This window comes from Acomys russatus, chromosome 22 (assembly GCF_903995435.1).
Source record: "Acomys russatus chromosome 22, mAcoRus1.1, whole genome shotgun sequence".
Taxonomy (NCBI): Eukaryota; Metazoa; Chordata; class Mammalia; order Rodentia; family Muridae; genus Acomys; species Acomys russatus.
Window position 1 is genome coordinate 28,650,463 of NC_067158.1, and position 15,651 is coordinate 28,666,113.

The following is a 15,651-nucleotide window of genomic DNA, read 5'->3' on the forward strand; positions in this document are numbered from 1 at the left end:
GGTGGAGTTGGGGATGACTTCTTACTGCTGTGAGAATGAGGCGCTTTGACTCTATTAGTGGGCCTGGGGGAAGGGCGAGGAATATGAACTCTGCCTGCCTTTCCATCCGTAGGCACCTTGTTGGATCACAGCCGGATATGACAACTGGTGCAAACATGGCCACAGGGGCTTTTGCCCATTTAAATATTCAAAATGAGAGGTTGGGGGATGGCTCAGTCAGTAAAGTGTTCGCTTTGCAAACATGAGGACCTATGCTTGATGCCCACAAGTCACACCAGAACAGCTAGGTGTGGTGGTGCAGTTATAAACCAAGTGCTGGGGAAGTGGAGGCAGGCAGTTAGGGGAATCACTGGTTTGGTCTGATAGTTTGGCCTAACTGGTGAGTTCTAGACCAGTACGAGATCCCAGCTCAAAGGACCAGAGGACAGGCGTGGGAGAGATGGCTCCAAGGTTAAGTGCATTGGCTGCTCTTTCAAAGGTCCCAAGTTCAATTCCCAGCAACTACATGATGGCTCATAACCATCTATAATGAGATTTGGTGAAGGAGGAGGAGGAGGAGGAGAAGAAGAAGAAGAAGAAGAAGAGGAGGAGGAAGAGGAAGAAGAGGAGGAAGAGGAGGAGGAAGAGGAGGAGGGGGAGGAAGAGGAGGAGGAAGAGGAGGGGGAGGAAGAAGAGGAAGAGGAGGAAGAGGAGGAGGAGGAAGAGGAGAAGGAGGAGGAAAAGGAAGAGGAGGAGGAGGAAGAGGAGGAGGAGGAAGAGGAGGAGGAGGAAGAAGAGGAGGAGGAGGAAGAGGAGGAGGAGGAAGAGGAGGAGGAGGAAGAGGAGGAGGAGGAGGAGGAGAACGAACCAGAGGACAGTGCCTAAGGAATGAAACTTGAGCACACTCTGCCCTACAAACATGCATGCACACCTGCACACACTCACACACAAACACATGTCCACATACACATATAATAATGCGAGGAAGCAGGCTGGTGAGCTACACTGGCTCTGCCTCCATGAGGAAGCACCTTGCTATCACTTAGATTGCTTTCCTGGCCTCTCAGACTCTCTCAGAGCTGATTTGTGGACCGCTCTGCTCCCATCTTCTCAGGAGGATATAACACAGGCCATATATGCAGCAGGAGACACTGGCCTGACTGGTGGATTGCTGGTGGGCGATATAGCTAGGGATGCCGACCAGGCCTGTCACCTGTAGGTCCTCCAGGTCACTCCTGACCTGTAGCCATGGGAAACTCTGGTCCTATCAATTGTGGCTTGCTCATGATCTCTCCTTCCATGGCCAGAATCTCACTACTAATCCACTGGGTGGTTTCACCAAGCCCTCCCCCTCCTCCTGAGCCTCAGTTTCCCCATGTGGAACATGAAGGGCTCTGGGATTACAGTGACCCCTTATAGAGGTTGGTCCTAGAGATTTGACAGAAGAAAGAGTTATTTGGATTTTCACTTTTTTCTACAAACAACATAGGAAACTGTGACTGTGTTTGGTGGGAATTATTTTTAAAATTCCTAGGTAATGGTCATATAAGTGTCCTCTGAAAACAAGTGAGTTTGCTTGAACAGGGCAAATCAGAGATAAATTAAGAACTAACTGATGCATCTTTTCTGTTTTTGTAACGTTATTTTTCCAATAGTGTTTTTCTAAAATTGACTGGTAAAAGGCACATAAGTTTTTAAATGTTAAAAAAAAAATCTCTTGCAAGGGACATAGAGACAGACAGTCCCCAGGTCCCCAGGCTGGCCTGGGTGCCTCCTTTGTTGCTGCCCACCATAACATATACTGGTAAAGCACAGCCATGGCCTTGCTTGGGCAGGCCTTTCGCTTGTGATGCCCTGTGCAGCCTTACCTTTATCCCTCAAAGTCTTTGCATATGGCAGCCTGGGCTGGAGGGACACCTGAGAAATCTGTAGGGATAGCCCACTGAGCACCTAAGGCAGGAGGGAGCAACCGGCACCTGCGGGGGGGGGGGGGGGGGGGGTGGGGGTGGGGCTGCCCTCCGCCCCTCTCTCTGCTGCCCCCTAATGTCGTAATTCTTGTAAGATGCTGTCGCTGAATTCCATACCACATCTCTCACTTTTTTTTTTTTTTTTTTTTTGTCTTTTCTTTTCTTTTCTTTTCCTCGTTTTCTTTTGGCCTTATGTTATAGTTTTTGTTCCTTTTTTTGTTTTTCTCACTAGCATTCATTCTGTGGCCTTGACGACTCCCGGGCGCCGAGAACTCGGGTGTGTATCCTTTTCTTCCCACTGGCAGATGCAAAGCTGGTTGAGAGAGGAGGTTGACTCCACTCCCGCTGTGGTGCTTCTTGGGAGACGAGGTGCCTGGAAGGATACTGAGTTCTTCCACTTCAGCTCCTTGGGGGGATATGTGGCCCTTGGGTCTCTGGGGTCCTACTGTAGAGGCACATGGTGGGGATTACTGAGAAAGAGAGGCCCCTTGGCATCTATTTCATCCACAGAATTTACATCTCACTCCCAAAGCTCTCTCCAGTCTGGCGTAGTTCCTGCTCTGTTGCCATGTGCACGTCTCCTGTCTGGTCCAAAGCAAAGGGTCAAGGAGCAGCAGGTTGAGAGGCCAGGTGGCTCATGAGGCCAGGTCCCTGATATGACTGCACAGCATACAGGAGCCATCAGTGTCTGGCTCCCTACCTCTGTATCTCAAGCAGCATGCCCAATGATGATGCAAAACTATATCAGAGACCCAAAGAGCAAATGCATCCCAGAATCTGGTCCTGCCCTAGCCACTGGCCCCTCGTGCCTGAGTTTCCACACTCCCCCAGTGCGGAGTGCCCATCCTTAGGCTGTTATCTGCCAGGACCTCTGAATTTTGGAGTCTTGACCCTGAAACCAAACCAGCCTGAGGATCCATGGTGCCCCTGAGGCTCACTAGATCCTTAGATGGTCCACCCAGTGTCTTTAGGAATGTCCTTGATGCTGACACTAGCCCACAAGGGCTTAGGTTGGCTACCCTCTATTCCCTAGTGTCTGGGATATGACCAGTCACATGGTGACTAGCTATTGTATGTAGAGAGAATACAAGGCTGTCCTGAGGCCTGGGAGACAAATTACACCATACCCTGTTGAGGGAGATCTAGGGTTAGAGGGTCTCTGGGCAGCTATCAAGAAAGGTCAGCATCCCAGGCCCCCCTACTCTTCTTAACACTTGATTTTTGTTTCACTTCAATTTTTTTTCTTAATCTTCCAGGCTATACAAAGAACTTTTGGAATCACCTGAGTCCCCGTGGTGCCCCATCCTCACTCGAACCAAAATCCAACAGTGCAACAAAGCTATTCAAAGTCCGGAGCCTGAACACAGAACTTATGCACGTTTGATAGTCATTTAAAGGGGGAGGCCTGGGGACCTGGCCCACCTCTACTGTGGAACTCTGCAGGACAATGGCAAGCCTCCCCAGTGTCCCCACTGTGACATCTTCAAGAGCCAAAGGCTAAAGTGGATCTGGATGGCAGGAATTTAAGTGCAATTAGCGGAAACCCAGGGCATGAGAGCTGTTGCCTTGGGGGATAGGCCCAAGCCCTGTCCCCATGCTGTGTGCCTCCCTGAAGGCACTCTATGTGCCTAGATGGATATAGACACTCCCTCTGCCCTGTGTACATAAATCTCCAGGGACAAGGTGTGTTATTTAGGAGTCTGTCTGCCAGAGCAACCAACAAAACCTCTGACTCCATGCACAGTTGGACTTGTAGCTGGTGGCCAGCAAGAGAGAATGGGAGTTGCCAAGTGTGGAGACCCTGTGGCCATGCCTCAGACCAGGGAGGAGTGAGGAGTGAGAGAGCTGACATAAGCTGTCTGTTTAAATTTGTAGGGGCACCCTAAAAAGGAGCTTGAGCTGGCAGAGCAGCATCCAGAGGCTCTGTGTTGTGATGGCTGAGACTGGGGCACCCCTTTACCATAGAGCCTTCTCTGCCCACGATCCTCAGTAGAGAGCTGAGTCATCCCCTTAGGTGTTGGAGCCTCCTCAGAGCACAAGGGGTAGGATACAGGTGGTGCACCCTAAGTTCACTGGGAACTAGATTTCCAAGGGACATTGCTTGAGACATGACTTTGGGATGTACCTGTCAATCTAGGGCAGGTAGGGCAGGTCACCTCCAAAAGGTACCTGCCTGTGTGGCTATACTCTTCCACACCTGGGGCAGGCAGGGAGAATGTTAGCCATCAGATTGACAGAGTGACAAAAGGACAGGATGCTGAGTCTGTGTGGAGAAGCTTGTGATGAGTTGGGATATGTGACATGGTGGCAGCAAGACGGATGACCAAGTGGGTGACACCGTGACTTCCTGGAAGCAAGCAGAGAAGACTGGAGTTTAGATCAGGTCCCTCGAGGGAACCACAAAGCAAGGACCTGACACTGTAGGGAGGGCCAGATCCAAAGACAGAGAAGCAAAGACAGTGCTCGGGTGCGAAAGCGGGGCTGTCTAGACAGGAGGTCCTTCCAGAAGATTTGAATTCTCAAGCTTGAAGCAAACACTCCAAGATGGCGGAGAAGTGTTGATTCTCTGCTGAAATCTGAGTTCCCCAACACCTATGACCCACAAGCCCAGCCTCTGCGACTTACCAATGCCCACTAGCTTAATTAAATTCCAAGGAACCTGCCTTTGACAACAGAGACATTTGAGTCTTTGATAGCAGCAGTCTGGGGACCAGTCAGGCAAAATGGAAAGCAGGCCTGCTCTCTCTGGTAGGAGACACAGTGGGGACGCTATTCAACTGCCTTTTGTAGACAGGTATCCCAGGGGGGCCGGCACCCCAGAGTGTCATGGAGAAGTCCACCACTCTGTCCCTGTAGCCATCTGTCTAGAACCCCTGCGAGCTGTGCTGGAGTGTGGTCCTTATGCCTTCTGCCCGTATCTACTGTGAGGGAGAGGGCAGCCTCCCTGTCTGCTTGGCTTTTTCACTCAACACCTTATATGACAGTGGCCTTAGCTCTGCAGTCAGGCCCGTCTGGGCACTCCCAGCTCAGCCATGTCCTTGCTGCAGACAAGCCATGTTCTTACGACTCTGAGGAACACAACTGACAGATCCTAGGTCATGCCTCATGGAAGAGCTTCTGTGATCACAGCAAGATGGATGGACCCGCATCATCCCACAGGCCGTCTGACATCCCAAAGGTGACTCAGGAGCACACATCTGAGTTCTTAATAGAGTGCTGCTCAGCAGGGGCCAGTGCCCCCCCCCCCCCGTCAACCCCTAGGAAGCCACTGAGGCCTGAGAGAATGCAGCTTACATAGACAGGTGTGCAAGCTGTCCCAGTCCCTGCCAAGACCCAGAATTCCTTGTCACTATCTTATGCATTGGTCCCAGAGTCCCCACTAGGAATAAGCCTGGCTAAGAGCTCCGCCTCAGGAAACCACAGTGATGCAATGGTACCATAGATGCCCTGGGTCCAGGGAGGCACAGTCTCAGGGCTCTCGCCACCAGTTAACATCTATATGGTTACCAGGGGAGTGGAGCTACAGAGTCAACCTCCAAGGCCAAGGCTACGTTCTTATGTAGTCAGGAGGGTGGGTGGAGTTTTCTTTGGTCCTCCTCCCAGACCCACTGAGAGGTTGAGGCGCATAGCTCACCCTGAGAGGTCTTCAAACACAACATTCCACTTCTGTACGCCAGTCCTCTAAGACAGTGTCATGCAGTCTTGAACAGGACAGGGGAGCTGAGGAATAAGGGCTATTCTACCATTCCTGCAGCCTGTGGGAGGCTAAACAGGGAGGGCCAGGCTGGGGCCAGATTGTGGCCAGATGAGCTGAGGACCGTGGGCCTTCAGCGTGAAAGTAGAGGATGCCACTAAGGCTATAAAACCTGTGTCCTACCAGGTCCTCTTCGCTTTATGTCTATAGCTTGTCGCAGGGAAGTTTTCACTCAAGTGTTCCTGCTGAGCACAGTGGAGAGTCCCACCCCCACCCATGTGCTGTGCAGAAGGCTGGCTCTGTATCCCAGCTTAGCTCTACATGGAATCTACCTGGCCTGAGACCCTCCAAGTTGCTTCCTACCCTGGATGGGCAGGGACAGCGGTGCTCTGGTATGCTGCTTCCCTCTTGTCTTTCTTCCCAAAGGTCAGGGTTTTTTGGCCCCTCTTTTCTCTGGATTCCCTAGCCAGGTTGCTTCCAGGATCTGCTCACCCCAGCCCCCAGCGCTCGTAGTACCATACAAGTGGGTTGGCTTTTTTTATTTCTCATGTTTAATCTCTGCTTGTTAAGGGATTCCTATGATGGAGCAGAAGACCCCAAACCAGGCACTTTGATGTCCTTTTCCTCTACAAAATTGTCAAACAAAACAAAACAACTCTTAGGGGTTCCTTCAGAGCCCAGCTCAAGCGTCCAGAGCCCTGCTCTGTTAGAAGGAGCTGGGTCTCCAGGGCTGAACCTGCCCCTCGTCCTCCCTATACTTTCATCTCAGGGCTGAGGTTTTAAGATGGGTGCTGCAGTCATGGCCTGTGTCCTTTCTGTGGCCATCTCTGTCATGTCTCCTAAGGCATTGCTTCCTGTCCTTAGCAAGGCCTGTTCCTCATGGAAAAATGGGGACCAGAGGCTCAGGTCTCTACCCAGCATTCATTGCTCTTTCCAGTCTTCCCACTCCACTCTCCCCTTTCCCCCTAAGCCTGGGTGATTCACCCAGAAGCGCCAGCTGTTGTAACTGTGCCTGCTGTGGGCAGGGAGGGCTGTCTTTTGGGAACCTATCTCTTGGTTGCTGATGCCTTCAGCTGACAGCCATCTTCCCATGCCAGGTGGCATCTTGTGGCCCGTGGTTCTGGAGCTCACATGCCAGGTATTTGGGGACTGAGGGGAAGAATTGTTTACTGTGTGTGGTGTCGTTTTGCAAGGTGCTGGCTATTTGCCTAGTACCCTGCCGCAGCTAAGCAACAAGGCCTGGTCACAGCCCAGACAGCTGAGAATGCGTACCAGGAAGCGGTACTGTGCTGGTCTCATCCAGCCAGTATTTATCCTGAAGATGTGCTGGCCTCTCTGAGCAGGCTGTGTGAGTCTATTCATGCACTCCTTCACTGGATGCAGGTGCCTGTACTCTGAACAGTGTCCGGAGATCCATTTGTGAGATGCTCAGTAATTTGTCTAGATACGTACCTGAGACAGGATTCAAACCCAAGGAGTCAGGCCCAGCATCCTCGATCTGAGTTGGTCTTCCTGTTCCTTTAAGGCCAGGGTTTCATGGTGCCAATCCTGCGTGCCTTAACTCCGCTGCGGCTCTTCACATGCCCCACCCCGCCCCTGCATCCCTAGACACCCACTGTAGCGAACTCAGCCTCTACAAAGGTAGAAAAGAGAGCCGCTGACTGCATTGTTGAAGAGCATGAAACCAATGTGACATACATCCTAAAGCAACCCAGAGGGGTGCAGACAGGATGTTCGGGATGGGGTACACATGATTTCCAGCTATGTCCATTGGGCCTAAGACCATGGCTACTTCTTTCTATGGATGGCTCTCTCCAAGTTCACCCACTGGGAAGCTGAGTAACCCCCTGGTTTCATTTATATAAAGGGTTACAATAAATGTTTCTTATAGCAAGAGGCAATAGTACAGAGAAAGGCTGGCAAATGGCAAGGGATTGGATGTACAGCTGTGTGCAGAGGTGGAGAGAGGGGAGATAAAGTTTCCTTCCGGTCCCAAGAGGCACTACTTCAGAAATGAACACATCTGAGTGCTCTGAGGAAAATGCACTAAGAAATGGGAGTAAACCTCTTCCATTATTTTCTGAAGAAGCAAGCCTCTTATTTTCATAATTCAAACCTTTTACCTCCCTGTCTACTCCTGGCCTCTGGTGTGGCTGAAGGCCTCAGGCCCTTACCCCTGTAGACCCCTTGATGTCACCTTGGACCAGCCACCTCCTTGCCTCTGAATGGCCATGACTGCCCTGTGCTCACTGTAACCCCAAGGAATCTGTACGACTGTGGCCCTTTCTGTGTGCCATGTGGCCAGCCACTCCTATCCTACTGGCTGTGGCTTGAGGCTTGCCCCTGCTCCAGGGACCTCTGTTTGTATCTGCCTGCTGCTGCCTGCCATGCCTGCTTCTCCCATCCTCTGAATCCCTTCCCCAACCCTGAGCTCCCGGGGACTTGTTTTCTGCTGCCCTGAGGCCAGTTTCACTCCACACTTGATCCCACAGCTCCTGGGCTAGAACATGCATTCTCAGGCGTGGAGTCAGACCTGCCTGTTCCTTCCCATCTCTAGGGTCTGGACAAGCTCTTCCACCTTCTGAGGCCTCTCAGTTTTACCATCTCTAAAATAGTCATGGTGGTGCCTACCTCACAGGGTCACCAGGACAACTAGACTAGGTAGGTGTGAGAGACCTCTTGGTACGGCATTGATTTCTCATCTTCTCTGCCTGACAGATTCTAGGTCCTTGGTAAGTGTGTGATGAACTCAGACAGTGGCAAGGGACCTCACTGGGAGTGAGCCTTGGTTGCTTTGGAGAACCTGTGGCTGGTGGTCCTCCCTGGAAGGCTTCCCTCTCTTCTTTGTGTGCGTTGCTAAGCATTTAATTCCAGGTGACTGGTCTGAGCCTCATTCTAGCTTTGGCGTGTCCTAGCACACCAGCTTGTAAAACGAGATGCTCATTCGTATTGCATGACGTTTGCATGGATGAAACCCGAGCTACCCACTCATGAATAATCCACCTGTCCTTGTTCTCCCCCAAAGGACATTTTCCTGGGACAATCCAAAGGCACAGTAGCCACTTCAGAATTTCCAGAAAGTCCTTGTTGTAGACTCAGCCAGTTTTTAATTAAGCCTGGGCCAGTGAAATGTTTCTGGGATGGAGCCGGCAGCCCAGGGACAGACTGAGAAAAGCTTCAGCTACGTCATCAGGGCTCCCAGCAGCGACGGCTCCGATGTGATAAATGTGGATCTGAAGATCAACACGTGCTGGGTGTTCCGAGATGTGGAGGAGAGTGACAAGGAGGAGGAGCAGGGGTGCCTCCCAGAAGCAGCTAGCAGCCCGGACTTGGACACAGGGCTGCTCAGGGAGCAGCTGGAATCCTCAGAGCAGAAGCTGTTGGCAGCTGTGGACAAGTATGTGATATCGGAGTCGGGGCTGAGGAACAGGTGGGTCTAACCCTGTGAGCACTCTCGTGTGTGTGTGTGTGTGTGTGTGTGTGTGTGTGTGTGTGTGTGTGTGTGTAGGAGGGGCATTGATGAATTCCCTTTACACCATGGCGGTCCTTTGAACCCTGTCTCCAGCTGAGGTCCCAGGCTCACCAGAAGTACAGAACCAGCCTCAGGTGGTCATTTGCCCTCACTTCTCCTGACACGTCCTACTCTGTGCTAGCCATCCACTGGGCTCGATCACCATCTGCTGGGTCCAGTCGATGGGAAAACACTGGCAGTGAGGGAGGAAGAGAGAAGCGTGACATCTTTCTCTCACCTCCACTCTCTTGGGGCCATGCCCAGATGATGTGTGCCTCTCTTCTTTGTGGGCCTAACTTCTGTTGCAGGGCTTGGTCCAAACCCTGGTCGCATGTTTCCCCTGGGTAGTCCCCTAGCTCCAGGGCCAGAAGTGGCCCCAGAGTTGCTGACCTAGCTGTTTGTCATCTCTGTCTGGCCTCCCCGGTTCGCTGTCATCTTGGTACAGGGGACCTCACAGTTGTTTATCTCTGATGAGCCTCTGGGGTGGGCTTTGCTGCATGGTGGAGTCAACGCAGACTCAGGATGGCCATTTGAGCCTAGGTCTTCTTCCAAACCCCGTCTGTTTTGGCTTTTTCCCAATGGCACCTCCCTCCCCTTTCTCCCATAATCTCCCTCATTTTCCTCTCTTCTACTGGCCTCGCCTCCTCTTCCTGTCTTCCGTTCCTTTAGTGTGCTGGGGATGGAACTCAAGGCCTTGCACAGCCTAGAGCAACTCTGTTCTGCCCAGTCACACCCTAGCATCTATTCTCAGTGCTTTGCTTCTCCTTCTGTACTTCTTCCCTCCCTCCCTCTCTCCTTTCCTCCCTCCCTCCCTCCCTCCCTCTCTCCTCCCTCCTCCCTCTCTCCTTTTCTCCTTCTCAAGAGGAGGGACTGATTTTGGCCCACTGTCTTGGAGGTTTCCAGGGTCATCTGGCTCTATTGCTACAGACCTGTGAATAGAGGGTGGCTGTGGTAGAGGAATGCCATTCACCTCACGGTAGGCAGGAAGAGGGGTGATGGAGTCCCTGGGAGTTTCTTGAGACTTTGTACATTAGTTATTTTTTCTGTCACTGTGATGGAATACTGAAGTAATTAATGAGGGGCTTACAGGTTCATCTTGGCTCGTAGAGGCTTCAGTGTTGTGGACCTATTCATTGATTTGGACCCACGGTGAGGCAGGACACCTTGGCAGAGGCACCTCTGCAGCCGGAGCCCAGGGTGAAGCCATATCCACTGTTGTCCTTGAAGATATGGTGCATATCTTACAGAAAAGGGCCAGTGAATAGGGAGATAGAATCTGTGGCAGGACTGGAGGAGAGAAAGGACCACTCTGGCCTCCACTCTGGCCCCACTTTGACTCACTTGAGGCCTGTAATGTATAGAATGTTATTTCCCCCTTTTCAGATGGGGTAACTGAGGCTAAAAGCATACATTATAGGGTCAGAGGCCCAAAGAGCAGAAGTACGGTTGGCCCACTAGGGATGCGGATGCTGACTTCCTGGTGGGTATGGTCCACTAGAAAACTGAGTGCCTGGGAGTGCACACTGGACTTGCTGCAGCCACAGAGTTAATGTGCAGGGCTAGTGAGATGGTTTAGTGAATTAAGGTGCTTGCTGTTAACCCTGATGATGTGAGTTCAATTCTTGGGACCCTTATAATGGAAGGACAGAACCAACACCTGTAAAATTGTCACCTGACCTCCATACATGCACTACCTGCCCCCCAACAAAATAAATAAATAGAAAATGAGGTAAATGGTGCCTGAGGAATGACATCTGAGGCTGTTACCTAGTCTCTAAAAAATTTTTAAAAGTAAAATAAAATTTTAAAATTAAAAGTGTTAACCTGCCAAAGGTTTTTTTTTTTTTTTTTTTTAATTATGGAAATAATACAGAACTCAGCATGGAGGTGCATGCCTGGAATCCCAGCAATTAGGAGCCCAAGCCAAGAGGATCCCTGTGAGTCATGGGCCAGCCTGGGCTACAGAGTCAGCTCTTGTCTCAAAAAAAAAAATTAAGTTAATTAACTAATTAAAAACAGATAAAATAAGCCAGGCAAGGTGGTGCATGCCTTTAATCCCAGCATTCCAGAGGCAGAGGTGGGCTGATAGATGTGAGTTCAAGGCCAGCCTGGCCTTGAAGAGCAAGGGAAGGGAAGGGAAGGGAAGGGAAGGGAAGGAAAGGGAAGGGAAGAACAGGTCCAGGATAGCCAAGGCCATGCTGAGAAACCTTGTCTCGAAAAAAAACAAAACAAAACAAAAGGATAAAATATAAAAATGACATGACCAAATTGTTAGAAAGTGGAAAGGAGGAAAAAAAAAAAAAAAAAAAAAAAAGCCCACTTCTGTCTCACCAGACCTTGGTTCACAGTCAGTTCTGACCTAAATAAAGCAAAGCCACACTGGGCGCTTGTCACTCCCTAGCTCTGAGTCAGCCCTGCCTGCTCAGCAAATGCTGGACAGTGAGGATTCTGTCTGTTTTATGCAGGAGATGCCAAGGCCAGGGATGTTGTGTGGCTTCCTCTGCACCCTTTAGAGCAGTAGGGACTGATTCCAGGTGCCCAGGAGTCTAGCCTGTGGCCACTGTGGGCCCCTGTATTCACGGCAGAGCCTCCTGGATTCACAGCACCCTCTGTGTGTCACCAGGACAAGCCTCATGTGATTAGTTAGAAAAACCTCATTCTTTGCCCATTTCATGGTCCTGAGTGTATGGGTTTCCTGTGGCTGCTGTGACAAATGGCTCAAACCTGGTCCCTTTTCTTGGGAGTAGTGGTGGTGGGATTGGAGACAGGATTTCACATACCGGCCTCAGACTCACTGTGTAGCAATGGGGGGCCTTTTGCCTTTCCCTCTAGAGTGTGAGATTATAGGAATACATCCATGAAACGTGGTGGCTTAAAAACAGCCTGAAGAGATGGGATTAAAGGGATGGCTTAGTCTATAAAGTGCCTATTGTACAAGCACTAGGACCTGAGTTTACATTCTTCACACCCAAGCAAAAGCCAGGGGTGGTACACACCTGTGACCACAGTGCTGTAAGTCAGAGATGGGAGACCAGCAGAGCTCATAGGCCAGCCTACACAACCAGTGAGTTTCGGGTTCAGTGAGAGGCTCTGTCACAAAATAAATAAATAAAAAGTAGAGGGTGGTTGAGGAAGACATCCCATATCTACCTTTGGCCTCGACACATGCATGCATTTGCACTCACATACTGTTTCTAAGACAAACAAACACTCTCAAACATCAGGAACCCGGGCTGGGGTGATTAACAACACTAGAGGCTGGAATTAGGATTCAGGCTTAGCTTAAGACATCAGCAGGGTCACACCCTCTCCAGACATCTTTGGGACTCTGACTCCTAGCTGCTTGATCCTTGGTCCTCCGCTGAGCACCCCTCTTCTGCTCTCAGCCCATCTCTGAGCTGCAGCAAGCATGATGCCTTAGTGGTTCTGCAGCTTTCATTCCCACAGTTAGCTCCACCCAGACCTTCTTCTGACTAGCTAGAGACCACGTGGTGTGTCAGGAGCCATCTCCTCTCACCGACTAGCCTGCCCTGTAGCCTCTGTGCAGTGAAGGGTGCTGTCCTTCCTGTTGCGATTAGGAGCTCAGTGTATCTTGAGCCACAGGTAGGGCCACTGCACTAAGCTGATCTCTTGCTTGTGTCAGAAGCAGGCTGTCTCCTGTGCTCAGGGCACAAGTTGATCCCCAAAATAAAGGGAGTGTCATACTTTTCCTTTTCATCTCTCAAAAATATCCCCAAAACAGGGATAAGGTGCCAGTTCTGCCTCCTGACTGAATAGTTTGAAAGGACTTCTTCACAAGGGATCAAAGGACCTTCCCACGGAGAGGAAACGTAGTTGTGTTTTGACTACTAAGACTGTCGTTCTTTTTTATCTCAAAAAAGCTCTGTGAGCAAAGCACAGCTGTCAGGTGCCTGTATCTTACAGATGAAAATCCGAGGGTTATAGTGGTGAGCTAACCCAGTTATACTCCCATGGCTGGTAAAGACAGAGGCAGGGAGCAGAGCCTGCCCCTCCCAGCAGATAAAGGTCTGAGATGGAGGAGGGGGTCACCTGTTGGTCTTGGGTGAAGGATAAAGCATGTGTAAAGGTAATAGATAGAGGGGACATCTAAGGTCATTGTTCCCCAGCATGGAAGCAAGGTTAGTACCAAACCGGAGAAAGAAACTTCTAGGCTGGTGGTTCCTCTGGCTAGTGGGAGCATTGCTCTGACTTCCCCTTCAAGTGTCATCACCATCCAGCGCATGTCATCTCCTCTATTGGCAGTCCTGGTGTGTCCCCTCCCAGTTAGGCATAGCCTCTGCTTGCATGGCTGCTCCCCGTATCAGTCCCTTAGGTAGCTCCCAGCATCTCAAGTGCTATATACACTGACATGACCTTGGGGTTTTTGTTTTTGTTTTAATCCAGAAACCTTCTTTTGACTCTCACTCATTTCCTTAGCAGACATGCATAAATTTGGAGCCAAAATGGTAGGTAACAGTGATTAGGGTTAACAGTCAGCCTGGAATCCACAAATCTGTGTTACCCTGGTAATCCACTTCTCAGATTTCTTTTTTTTCTCCTGTGTGAACTATATTACCTGGAGGCAGCTTATGTAGTGAGCATTGGTCTGATAGTGCAGAGAAAAGTCTTGGCTGATCAGCCTCCACTCAGTGTCTCTTGGTCTTCCTATAGGGCTGAGAAACTCTTAAGACTGAATTCTGTGGCAAGTGACACTGTTGTGTGTATACACTCACATATGTAGTATGGATATCTGTGCAACATCCATCCGCATCCATGGAGAGGTCTACGTAGAACATGAGAGTATCTTCATTACTCTCCGCCATATTGCCTGGCAGCTTACATTTTGACTAGACAGGTTGACTCTGTCCCCGAGTGGTGGAGTTACAGGCGTGGCTTTTATGTGGGCGCTGGGGATTTGAACTGAGAACTTCAGGCTCACTGAACAAGTGCTCTACCCACTGAGCTATCTTCCCAGCCCTGCAAGTGATGTCTCTGAGGTAGAGCAGAGACTCTCTAGTAAGATAGGCATGGCTGGGATGGTGGCTCACTCCTGTCATCCAAGTACTGGGGAGGTGGGAGGAGACTGACTATGAGTTTGAGGCCAGTCTGGGCTACAGAGTGAGAGCCTGAGTTGATGACGCATGTGAGCTTTTTACAATGAAACCCTTAGGCCAGCAGCCAGGCCAGATGATGGGGAGGTGATGGTAGGATTGCTCTGACACTGAGCTTTTCACCCTGAGTGAGTGTCTCCTGCTTCTGGTCCTGCAGGGTCCAGGAACTGGAGCTGTCAGAGAGGCAGCTTCTCTCAAAGGTGGAACAGCTGAGTGCCCGAGTGGTCCAGGAAAGAAGCGCCTCACTCTACGCCCAGGAGCAGCTGCAAGCACTGCAGGGGCAACTGGTCAGCCGGGTTTGTGTCCCTTCTACTTCCCCTCGCCTGGTCCCCCTAGGCCCCAGTTTCCCTGTCACACTTCTCTCTGCCTGTCTTTCAGGCCTCCTGGGGGAAGCATGGGTGTCGAAACCTTACTCATGCCCTGGGGTCCCTGAGGACAGGAGGTGGTCAAAGCAGGTCTCTGTCTTCAAATCACTGCATCCAGGTGGGGACAGAGGGAAGATAAGACCATGGTCTTGGGTGGAGGAGGGACTTGGGTACCTGTGGATGGGATGGGGAAAAGACACTTGAGAGAATCGGGGACAGACCTTCCCTAGAGCATGCTGGGAAAGGTATTTGAAGTGTGAGGATGAGGGGAACCAACATGCTGCCGTGGAGGGCCAGGAAAAGAGGTGTGTATGCAGGGAGGTGCAGAGAGAACCCCAGAGGGTCACTGCAGAGGTAACCTCCTAGCAGTAGGGCTGCCACTAGGAGGCCCAGAGAAGACAGCTAAGCTTTGGGGAGTAGGGAGGCGGAGTAGTTAAGGGGCACATTATGGAGGCATACCGTGGCTCTGCCATTGAATTGACTGTGATGCTGGACAGGTGACACATCCTCACTGGGTCTCAGTTTGCTCATACGTAGAATGGCAACATAAGGTACCTACCCCTCAGGTGGCCGCATGAGTCAAATGAGTAGATACGTGTAGACTGCTCATCTAAGTGGGCATCTTAATAACGTTATCTGCATCTGCCCTTCTTATGCGCCATAAGAAACTTTCCAGGGGCCAAAGTGATGCAGGCCACATTGAGGAAGCAATAGCAGATGGACCTGGACCTCTACAATAGGTACCCAATGATATGCCGGCACCTGGCTTCCAGCCTTCAAGGATTGCTCTTTACAGCACAGTTTAGGGGTTTTGAGATCGCAGGGTACAGCCTATTCATGGGAATGCGGACTCAGTATGAACAGGCGGGGCATGCACTAAAGGGAGTGTTGTTTCTCAGATCTTGTTCAGGTGTGCCTCTGTGTGTGTGTGTGTGTGTGTGTGTGTGTGTGTGTGTGTGTGTGTGTTTGTGTGTGACATATACGATGGTTCTGTGTGTATCTGACAGTGGGCAGCCATGGGGCG

The 15,651-nt window shown here is 50.8% G+C and overlaps 2 protein-coding genes across 7 annotated transcripts in view; both read left to right on the plus strand.

Moving 5' to 3' along the window:
- The window catches only part of Jakmip1 (janus kinase and microtubule interacting protein 1), a 122,534-nt gene extending 118,901 nt beyond the window's left edge, over window positions 1-3,633 (plus strand). For 3 of the 6 annotated variants that reach the window (XM_051164725.1, XM_051164726.1, XM_051164729.1), the window contains 2 exons: window positions 2,179-2,223; window positions 3,203-3,633. In XM_051164725.1, coding sequence (XP_051020682.1) covers window positions 2,179-2,223; window positions 3,203-3,232 — 75 coding nt within the window. In that variant the 3' untranslated portion in view covers window positions 3,233-3,633. Of the gene's footprint in view, window positions 1-2,147; window positions 2,224-3,202 lie in introns of all 6 variants that reach the window. The other 3 variants (XM_051164727.1, XM_051164728.1, XM_051164730.1) reach the window with 1 other exon arrangement.
- Window positions 3,634-8,011: 4,378 nt separating this feature from the next.
- Window positions 8,012-15,651, plus strand: part of C22H4orf50 (chromosome 22 C4orf50 homolog) — a 42,229-nt gene continuing 34,589 nt past the window's right edge. Inside the window, exons 1-2 of the mRNA XM_051164993.1 lie at window positions 8,012-9,070; window positions 14,420-14,558. Coding sequence (XP_051020950.1) covers window positions 8,781-9,070; window positions 14,420-14,558 — 429 coding nt within the window. The 5' untranslated portion in view covers window positions 8,012-8,780. The remainder of the gene's footprint in view (window positions 9,071-14,419; window positions 14,559-15,651) is intronic.